Raw genomic sequence first — 10,748 nt, 5'->3', positions numbered from 1 at the left:
TCCCAATAGCATCAGACAAGTCAAAATTTTCAAACAGCAGCATGAATCAAAACAACAAAATTTTCAAACAGCAGCATGAATCAAAACAAACCTAAATCCACTATCCAGCTCAGATTATCTAACAACCTAAGCAACTAACATGCGTTTCTAGGCTGGAATCGCAACGGTGCTAGGCTAGTTCGCGATGGTGAGACAGGATGACAGAGAAGGAAGAAGAAAGGGGAAAAGGGCTCATCGTCAGTGTCGCTGTGGCTCGTCGACGGAGCGGCGGTTCGGCCAGTGAGAGAGAGGGAGGAGAAGGTGGCCGGTTCGTTGGTGTGGCTGAGGAAGACAGAGAACACGCAAAGAGGAGAAAAGGAAAGAGGGTTGCGGTGGCTCGTAGAGGTCGACGGTGATGGTTGGCGGAGCTAGGGTTCGGACAGGGGAGTAGTGACGGGTTGGAACGCCGTAAGGACGCTGCGGAGAAGGTTGGGTGTCGCGGCTGTTTGGTGGCAGACGAGAGGAGACCCAGGAATGGAGAAGGTGGCCGCTGCCGCTCTGGACTTTGGTGGAGAGGAGGAGCTGGCGCCGTGGTTTCTGAGCTTAGCGGAGGTGAGAAGAGGGAAAGAAGAAGAGAAAGGGCGCGGCGGTGTGGGTTGTCGCCGGAGGTTGTGGTGAAGAGAGGTGGCTGTGGCGGTGCTGAGGTGATGGTGATGGAGGTTATGGTGGCTGGGAAGAGACAGTGATGGATGGGGATGATGGTGAAGAAGATGAAGATGATGATGGTGAATGGTTGGCCGGAGGTTGTGGTGAAGGGAGGTGGCTATGGCAGTGCTGAGGTGATGGTGATGGAGGTTATGGTGGCTGGGAAGAGATAGTGATGGATGGAGATGATGGTGAAGAAGATGAAGATGATGATGGTGAATGGTTGGCTCAGATATGGCTTTGGGGGTGGGGGGTTGGGAGTGCCACGTAGGTTCGGAAACCTACGAACCAAGTTTTAAGTCAGGGCACTGTTGTTAGACGGACAGCATCTATCATGAGTATAAGATTAGTTTTGAGTTTTTATGGGTACAAATGTCAGTATTTTTATCTCTCATGGATATAAATGGTTATTTATTTTTTTAGAGTCAGATAACGACGATTTTTTACTTTTGCAAAATAAATAGTGATAATTAATTTAATAATTAATTTTAGTGTATAATGACTGATTTTATTTCTCTCTTTTTTCACGTGATAATATCATTAGTGTTATAAGTAGAAACACATTATATGATCCATTTTTGGCCGATATAAAATGAACATGCACATATAATTTTGTTTTAGGGGTAATAAAATATAATCATGCATTATTATGATTTAACTAACCAATATATAGCAACCAAAGAATTCTACATAATTATAATAATTGTAAGACTAAACTGAATAATTTTAAGAGAAGTGTCTACACATACAAGTTATTTTGATTTACAAGTTATATAAGTTGGACCAAACCCAACAAAAAGGACGCTCACCTATACGAGCATGTCAACACGCGCGCTACTCAATGATTTTCATAGCGCGCTTTGCGTTTCTCCTCCTCCTCCTATTCATTTTTCTCTTTCTTCTTTACGTTTCTTCTCCTTTTTCTTCACATGTTTCATCTTCATCATCGTTTTTCTATTACTGTTGTTGTTACTGCATTTTTTCCCTTCATTCTCTTTCTATTGATTTTGCAACATTATATATTTTTTGTTTTTTAATTTGTTTGATTTTTTTCTCCAAAAAAGAATTATGAAAATATGAAATAAGAAGATGAAGAAGAAGAAATAACAGAAAATGAGAAGGAGGAAGAGGAAGAGTTTTGAATTATGCATAACTTATCAGAATAAAAATACACCCAAATATCTTCGTATTACACCTAAATTTGTTGCAAATACAGAAAAATATTTCCTCTAATGCTATATTTTTTTTCTAAATTGAACTACACCTAAGCCACTTGAAGAAAAAAAATGTGCAGTAACAATACAAAATGCATAAATATAAATAACTTGTAAAGACTTGCATAGTAAAAACGTTTATACATGGGTCGAAGAATAATTCTAATTTTAAATCATGCACTCCTTCACACAAAAAAGGAGACTTTAAATAATTTTCTCCTTATTTTTTTAGGCAAACTAATCAAATCTTATGTTTAACCAATTAATTATCTTTTCTGATTTAACAAAAAATCTAAAATATTGATCGGTTGTTTTAGAGGAAAAAAAAAACGGTATCATAATCTCTCAGCTAAATTTGAGATATCGCATGCAAATAGCAATTGTAGTCATATGCCTTCGCTAAAAAAAATGGCACCATAAAAATAATTAAAATTAAAAGCTTTTATGTAAATATATGAAGGATTGGATGCAATGGAAATTTATTATAATTAATGAAAGGTGAAAACTCAGGTGAAGTCAACTTCACATGAAGTTGATATCTGAGAACCGTTAGATGAAAATTTAGTCAAATCAATCAAATCATCTAACTGCTCTCAAGTATCAACTTCACGTGAAGTCGACTGCACGTGAGTTTCTACCTTAACGAAAATGCACTTTCAAAAGGACGCAATTTTAATATGTCATCTCTCATCGAAGAATAAATACGAGTATTTTTTTTGGAAATCTTTTTAAGAAACTAAAAGTGATCATCTATAAACATTTGTTATGTGTAAACAATATTTTTTTGTATGGATTTAGAATTATCTCATTTTACGAGTAAATCACTTTACGTAAAAGTTTACGATTAGAGAATGTTACCAATTAAAATGACCGTCATTTTGATATTATAAACAAAACTCACGACCTTATAAGATAAGAAATCGATCATTAATTTCTTTTCGTGTGGTATCGTAAATTTTAAATTTTAATTGACATTAACTACCTTAGTTTATTATTATTATTATTATTATTATTATTATTATTATTATTATTATTATTTTTGGGGTGGTTGTAATTTCGATGGAAATAAAGTGATTTGAGTAGTAAGTAGCATTGAGCGACCAAGGCGAAAAGGTAAAGATTACGCGTGCTTTTAGAATGATATAGAAATCCGAAGCAATCATATTTTTTAATGAACAAGAAACTTTGTTATGGCCTCTTATGTTCCTTTCTTCAACACTACTCAATCTAACATCACTATACTTTCATTATATAGTGAAAAGTGCAAAACATTTTGATTATCTTCCATCCATGCATCCATTAGAAGAAATTCATGTACAAACTATACTACTACTTCTAGTGACTCATATTCCATGCATTTTCATTGTGTACTTTTATTTTTAGTATTTTTTATTTTTAAAATTTTGTAAAAAAAAAAATTACATTTTATTATTTTTACTCTTTTTTTCATAAAATCTTAAAAACAGAAAATACTCAAAATAAAAATAAAAATAAAAAATATTATTTATACATTAAAATTAACCACTAATGTATTTGTATCTAAATATATGTGTAATTTAATTTATTTTCAATATATATTTATATTCTAATATGTATTTTATACTGATGCTGACTTTGGTGGCTGATTTTGGTGTCCACGTAACATAGTCGTTTTTAAATAATATAAATTACTTCATTAGTTTAAGAATGTTCTAATGCACTTTTTCCAGTTATAATCATATTCATGAATTGTATTATACTTGATTATGTATTAAGATTTGATAACTTTTTAAGATTAAATTTGTCTAAATACTTTAAATTATCCTAAAGTTAATCATTTATTAGCTTTGTGCGCTTTAGTCAAAAGTAAGATATACTTGTGGATGGGGAGACTAAAAGGATAAATGATGTTATCTGAATGAAACCTTATTAGAACATGTTTGAGACTTCAACAAGAGTTTAAGTTGTCAAATTAGAAGTTATTAATTTAGCTTTTTAGTTTAACTACTCTTTATGTAACATATAACTATCAACAAATTCTATATCATATTATGCTACACAATTGTTCCAGTTCCACCACTCATTTAGTTTCTATTTCTTTAACATCCAATTTTTTTTTCCAACTCCTTGGAACGCCCTCTATCAATCTCTCTTCCTCCCCTTACTTTTTCAAGTTTTCTTTTTATTTATTTATTTAAAGATACACAGACGTTCAAAGAAATACCCAAAAAAAACTAGGGGTGAACAGGATAGCGAGTACTCGATTACCCATTTAAATCCGAACCGAACCAATTAAATTGGTTCTCAAATCAACGGGCAATCGATGACTTTTGTTAGTGATTGATTCGGGTATCGATTTTGGGGGTACGGAACCCAAACCAACCCGCGAATCTGATCATATATTAATTAAATAAAAAAATAAAAAAATATATGGCTTTTTCATTAGACAATGATTATTCATTATTAATATGTTTAGATTTTAATGAGTTTAGTTTTTAATGTATTTGGTATTTAACATGTTTAGATTATTTCTATTGCTGTTATATGTTTATTGTACTTGTTGAATTTTTAAGATAAAAATTTAGTTTTTTTTATAAATTTCAAAGTCGTCGGATATCCAATTACCCGAACCGAACCAATCCGTTTTTAATCGGTTTGGTTTGGTTCGAGTATATGTACAAAAAACGTAAATCCAAACCAAACTGAACTAATTACATTTTGATCGGTTTAGTTCTAATTTTACCATAAACCCGAACCAAACCGACCCGTGCTCACCCCTAAAAAAAACCCTACAGAAGTAATTAAAGAAAATTTATGTATAAACCATCTTACTGTAAATATAATACATAATAAAATACAATAACATTGTTTGATTCATATAATCGATCCCACCTAATGAAATAAGACTTTGTTGTTGTTGTACGTATAGCATTTGTCTGTGTCTTTTTGTGAATTCGTGTTTTAGAGAAAAAGGGAGGGAGGGTCAGGTCTTGAAATGTTACCTTTTAAACCTCTACTCTCTAAATTCTAACTCGCAAATGTTAAAAGCATTTTTTTTCCTTGTTCAGGATGTTCATATGACAGTAATCCTCTATTTATTTTTTTAACACGGCTTCAAAGGTTGTTATGCAGTGTTATTTTTTTCCCTCTTCACACTAAGGCTGCATTTGTTTACATGGGACATGGACATAGAAACACAAGATTCTGTTTGGCAGAAAAGACATGGACAGCAACAATGTGTCTAGAGACACTGAATTAGTATATTTTGTGTCCATCCTGACAGGAAGAACACGGAGACACTAACAAGGAACACAACTTATTTTTTATTTTTTCTTTCATTATTCTTGTTAGTTTTTCATAATTATATTTTTTATTATTATATTTTTCATCTCAAATTTTTTAAATGAAAAAGAAATGAAAATAAATTGGATTTTCATAATTTGTTCTAATTTATTACCAAACAGAATACAAAAAGACAAAATTTTGTGTCTCTGTCCATCAATGTCTTGTCCTGTTCTTAGAAACATTTGGTCAGACAAGACACATAACTATGCTAGACCACTGTTTTATTCAAATGGTAACAACGACTCTAGAGTTACCACAAACAGGTGATTTTCTCTTTTCAAGAACAAGAATATTTTCTCTCCCCAAACAAAAATTGCACACCTTTAGTTATGAATGAAAGAAGAATCCATCAGATCCATCCAAAAATTTCAAAAAGATATCAGAACCAATCTGTACATGTGATTAAAGGGAATCAACCTAACCTCAAATCAATATATCAGTACATTGGCAAACTAGAAAAGATTGGCAACCCTAAAAAGAAAATCTTATATCAGAAGCAATCTTAGCAGATTTCGCCAAAACATCAAATGACTGATTCTGTTGAATCGCGTATCAAATCTCTGTAACGAATTCTCCAAAACTCTGACCCTTTTAACAGAGCCCTCACTTTCTACCTGTTGCTCCAGTTCTTGGCTTGCTTTTAACCTCAGATTCCTGCTCACAAGACGTAACTGCTAAGTGCTAATCTCTACTTAGAACATAAAAAAAAAAGAGAAAGGAAACAATACAAGAATAACATAGGAAGTTCTGTGCATCATGGAACTATAAATTCATAGTTAACAACGGAATGAAGAGGCATCTAAATGAATGAAGCACCCCGAATTTGTTTAATTTTTTACTTCTTAGATAAGTTGTTATAATATGTTCTTCAGAAGATTATTTAACAATCTACTAACTTGTATATATGCATGAGTGTACCTGTGGTATGTGCAGGAAGATGTAGTTCTTGGCTGTGGTTGGATTGTGATTTTCTGCACCCTTGCTCCAATCATAACAGACCTACAGAATGAAACACGTTTCAGAATCAAATTACATATCGTATCTTGAACAAACCAATCGCAACTTGAATTCTGCGGGAAGTTGAAAAAGAAAAAAAATGGTTTGTGAAAACAATGAGACATACCGCATATGCGAATAAGGATCCGTCATTGTTGAATGTACTGCAAGGTATGGGTTGGCTACACCTTTGCATGGCCTGCAAAACATATTCATGTGTTATAAGTCAAATGATAGCAACATCAAATACTTCATGAAAAACATTAAGCTGCATAGAAAATAATGCATGATCAATATAGAGATAACGGCTCTAAAATCCAGAAAATTAAAAACCAAATCTGAAAGGGATTCGCCCTTCACTTTGCCTATATGGAAAAACAGGAAAATTAGAGAGCATGTGCCTCCCACTCAGGGTAACCAAATGAGAAAAGAAACTAAGCCAAATAATAGTGATATCATGGCTATCAGATGAGCTTATGCCATACATACAAATGGAACCTACTAGCACAAAAACTATTATTTTACAACACAAATGTGAAAGTGTGTTTGGAAATTCCAATGATCAATTTCATAAAACGACAAGTGGAAGGGAGAATTTCAGAGAAATATTAGAACCTTGAGTCTCTGCTTACTGTCCTTATCCCAGAAATTAAAAGCACCATCAGATCCAGCAGTTGCAAAAGTGTGGTGTACCTGAATGCAAATGTCAAATAAGATATGACACTACAGAATATTAGATCAACTACCTTTCAGAACGAACTTCAACTAAGTTTGATATTATATGGTGTGTTACCGGATGGAAATTTAGAGAGTTGACAGAATATATCTCATTATTCTCTCGGTGGCATTTGAAAGTAAAGTTCTTGTTTTGTTGTGCATCGTCTAGGTGTTGTACTCCAACTCTTCCCTCTATTGAGCCAACCTACAAAGAGAATAATCAATGCTTAACAGTGTTAATTTAAAGTAATGCTTTAGTCTTTCAGTGAATATATATACATGAAGATTTTACCAATGGTGAGAATAACATCACCAAGAGAATACCGGTGATGATGGAGGAGAAAACAATTAAAACTGGAAGATTTCCGACCATGCATGCATAGAGCAACTAAACAAGTATGGCAAAGGAAAATAAGGAATAGAATTATTCAATTTGCAGCTTCTACAAGTTATATCTCGTTAAATAAGGCCTCAGCATTGTCATCCGAGAGATGTTAGTTCAAAATCCTTTTAGCATAAACCAACTATAGCATCATCAAACTATGGAGGCTCTTCACAGCATCACACTAATCATAGCAGGAATTATATCAAATAAAATAAAAGGACAAGACAACTTCTGTCGGTGTAACTGAATGTAGGAATGCAACACATCTTGTCTGATCAGGAAAAGCATGCAAATACATACCAAATAGCCTTGTTGATCTGGAAAAGCAGCAACACATCTTGTCTGATACTTCAGGGGTGAAACCACCCTTTTGTACTCAGTCTGTTAGGATTTCAATACAGATAAGAATAAAAACATCGAATAATAGACATTTATTGAAATCAGCTGCTCTTCAAATATTAATATGAAATCAGTGATTCATAACTTGTTCCTTGTAAACCAATAAAATAGACCATGTGACTAGTTTGAAATAAAACAAAAAATGCTCTTGGCTGGTTTGGCCATGTGTGTAGACCTATAGGAATCTTAATAAAAGAGTATATAAGATAGGTGGTAATCCAACCATTAGAGGTGGAGTGAACCAAGAAAAATAATAGACAAAATTACAAGTAAAGATGTAAATTTGAATAGTAAATAGTTTGCTTAGTTTTCTATAGCCATGGTTTATGCCACTACACAATTGCATCCATGTAACTGACCCTATCTAATAGAGAAAAGATCAAGCTTTTGCATACAGTAACGTAATAGTTCAGTTGTTAGATTGCACCTTTTCTTTTTCAGATTCTCTACAATATGTTCAAAATGGCATGTATTTCCTCCTATTTGTGGGCAATGGGCACCTCAAGAGATAGGATGCGACCCCCATTATGTAGATAATGAAATTTTATTTATCAAAGTAAGAAAAAGAAAAACATGGTTGTATAGACATTTAGAGTACTGAGAAAAACATGGTTTTATAGACATTTAGAGTACTAAGTTAAGTTTAGCATATTGCATTCAGGTATTGATCAATTGTAATGAGCTTGTATTTATTTACTTACTTACCTATACCAACTTATTTATTTATTTTAGGGTTTTCCTAGAAGACAATTCTACTGAGAAAGTTTGGATGATCAGCCTCAAGTCCTGTGAAGTGCACAATGCCCTTTAATAGTTTGCTATCCAAGTTATGATATTTTATAAGAACATAACTGTTCTCATAACACTTGTATATTTAACATTATCTCACAAAATTATACACTAGCATCCATGTTACTCAAATTGAATACTCATTATAGAATTTATAGTTGAATTTCAACTTCCTAAGTATAAAAATCAAAATTTACAATAGGCACCAATCTATTGCTTACTGTGTTACAAGCAACAAAGATACTCTCAAAACAAGTAACAGAATAAACACCACCTGAGGATTCTGCAAGTTGAAGACAATCAGATTTCTATCTGCAGTTCCTACAATCATCAGTGGATGTTTCACTGACATTGCATAACAGCGATCAGGGAGTTGTTGAGTATGCACTGGATTTGACTGCCTAGTATCCCAATACCTATAAATAAAAAAGTAAATACATAATTCATAAAATAATTTCTGAAGTAGCTATAACTTCAATACAAACCACAACAATGATACCATGTAAAGGTGTTGGAAAACAAAATTAAAGAAAATTATAAAATGCATCTTTCTGACCAAAACTACAATGAACCAGAACAATAGTAAGGGTATTAGCAATTTGAATTCAATTTTTTGTCCTGCAAAATTGAAGCTGTCAACAAAATAAACTAAGTCTCATTAAACTAAAAATGAAGAAAAGGAATCAAAAAGCATACTTTAGGGTCTTATCCCAGCTCCCAGTGGCTAAGAGATTCATCTCCGGTATCCACGCAATCTCTTTAATGGGGGCATCGTGCATGGCAACAGTCATTGGCTGTCCACCGGACAAAAGCGGCCACATCTTGACTTGCTTGTCGCAGCCTCCGGAGAAAACCGTTGTTCCATCATCCTTCCAAGTGGAGCACAAAACCTTAAACAATAAAAGAGAACATTAATTACAATGCCATTTCAGTCCAAAAGAAATTTCCAGTAATACTACTAATAATAATAATTTCTTTTTCTTTTTTTTTTAATAAAATGAGCTGAAATTCATTACTGGTTGGTCATGAGATATTGAAGCCTTGGGTGTGCTGTTGATAACAGTTCCATTCCTTGCAATCTCCCAACATCGAACCTACGATATTGACAAAAGAAATTCACCAAAAAAAAAAAAACATTTGTCTATCAAACAATTAAACACAACATAAGAGCTTTTTCTTAACACAAATTTGAAGAGCTGGTTTAGTTTCAGAAGTATTTTCTGTCACCTCTTCTTTCTAATACTAATTACAAAAAACATCATATCACTTTCAGTTTGAGAAGTTAATGGTAAAAGCCAGAAACACCAAAAAGATAACATTGTGACCATTTTCCTTTTGTGAACTAACACTAAAAAATAGAAATAACACAAAACATCAACAAAAAAATATGCCCTAATATCCAAGTCAAACTGAAACCTGGTTATCCCATGAAGTAGCGACAAGAAAATTGGCCTTGGGACTGAAACAAAGGCTGGAAATTGAATCACCAGGTGGCTGGGTTACCTAAAAAAAGTTGCAACCACAAATTAACAACCAAAATAATAATAATAATAATAATAATAACAATAATAAAAGACCATAATTATGATAATAGTGCGAAAGAATAAGAAAGTGTTGAAGCAGAAATTGGAGAATGTAGAATGCAATACCTCGTAGGATTTGTTGGGATTTGTATTGGCGGAACCGAAAGTGGACATTTTGAAGAAAAACAAAGACAGAATCTACTGAAAGAAAGAGAAAGAAGAGTTTGTTTTGGAGGGTTTTGTATTTTGATTTTTGAACTAAGGAAGGAACTGAAACAAGGTTTTAATCTCAAGTCTGAAGGAGGAGAAGAGAGGGTCAATTTCGAAATAACGCTAACTTGAGGGGCTTCCTGTTGATTTTACCTTCTCCGATGACTATATAATAAATATCTTACCTGAACGGTGCAGTGGTGCGCCCAAATAATTACACAATTTTTTAATGTGAGAAAATGCAAATAAATAAGTTGTTAGATTGGATATTGAGTTTGTTTAAGAATTTAATTTTTGTGAATTGAAAATAAAAAATCTAATGAAGTTGGTGTGAAAGACATTTTTTTATTGAAGATATGATTTAAATATGTTATTTAAACTAGCAATATATAAAGGTTAAGAATAATTTTATACTTATATTTTAGATATTTAGCTTTTAAATTTTAGATTTAGATAATTTAATTTTATGCAAAATTATATATTTTTTTTTACCTAATTTTTTTAGCT

The 10,748-nt window shown here is 32.8% G+C and overlaps 1 protein-coding gene across 1 annotated transcript; it reads right to left on the bottom strand.

Annotated features, from left to right (window-relative positions):
• Nucleotides 1–5,523: 5,523 nt before the first annotated feature.
• LOC107463808 (protein RAE1) lies at nucleotides 5,524–10,306 on the bottom strand. Its single transcript, XM_016082685.3, has 11 exons — nucleotides 10,158–10,306; nucleotides 9,925–10,011; nucleotides 9,525–9,602; nucleotides 9,205–9,398; nucleotides 8,783–8,924; nucleotides 7,621–7,701; nucleotides 7,012–7,140; nucleotides 6,834–6,911; nucleotides 6,346–6,417; nucleotides 6,141–6,221; nucleotides 5,524–5,876 (listed from the first exon to the last, which is right to left on the bottom strand). Exons 1-11 carry the CDS (start codon nucleotides 10,203–10,205, stop codon nucleotides 5,826–5,828), a joined length of 1,041 nt encoding a protein of 346 aa, XP_015938171.1. The 5' UTR covers nucleotides 10,206–10,306; the 3' UTR covers nucleotides 5,524–5,825.
• Nucleotides 10,307–10,748: the final 442 nt, after the last annotated feature.

Source organism: Arachis duranensis, chromosome 9 (genome assembly GCF_000817695.3).
Source record: "Arachis duranensis cultivar V14167 chromosome 9, aradu.V14167.gnm2.J7QH, whole genome shotgun sequence".
Classification (NCBI taxonomy): Eukaryota; Viridiplantae; Streptophyta; class Magnoliopsida; order Fabales; family Fabaceae; genus Arachis; species Arachis duranensis.
This window is presented reverse-complemented; position numbering and strand designations above follow the sequence as displayed.

Bases quoted from the DNA above. Each gene is read 5' to 3' on its own strand.
- LOC107463808 (XM_016082685.3), bottom strand. From the start codon at position 10,205: ATGTCCACTTTCGGTTCCGCCAATACAAATCCCAACAAATCCTACGAG. The intron at 9,399-9,524 runs GTAATGAATTTC...TTATTGTTTAAG, and splicing joins CAATATCTCATGACCAACCA to GTTTTGTGCTCCACTTGGAA. The intron at 6,418-6,833 runs GTTCTAATATTT...TATGTTTTGCAG, and splicing joins ACAGTAAGCAGAGACTCAAG to GCCATGCAAAGGTGTAGCCA.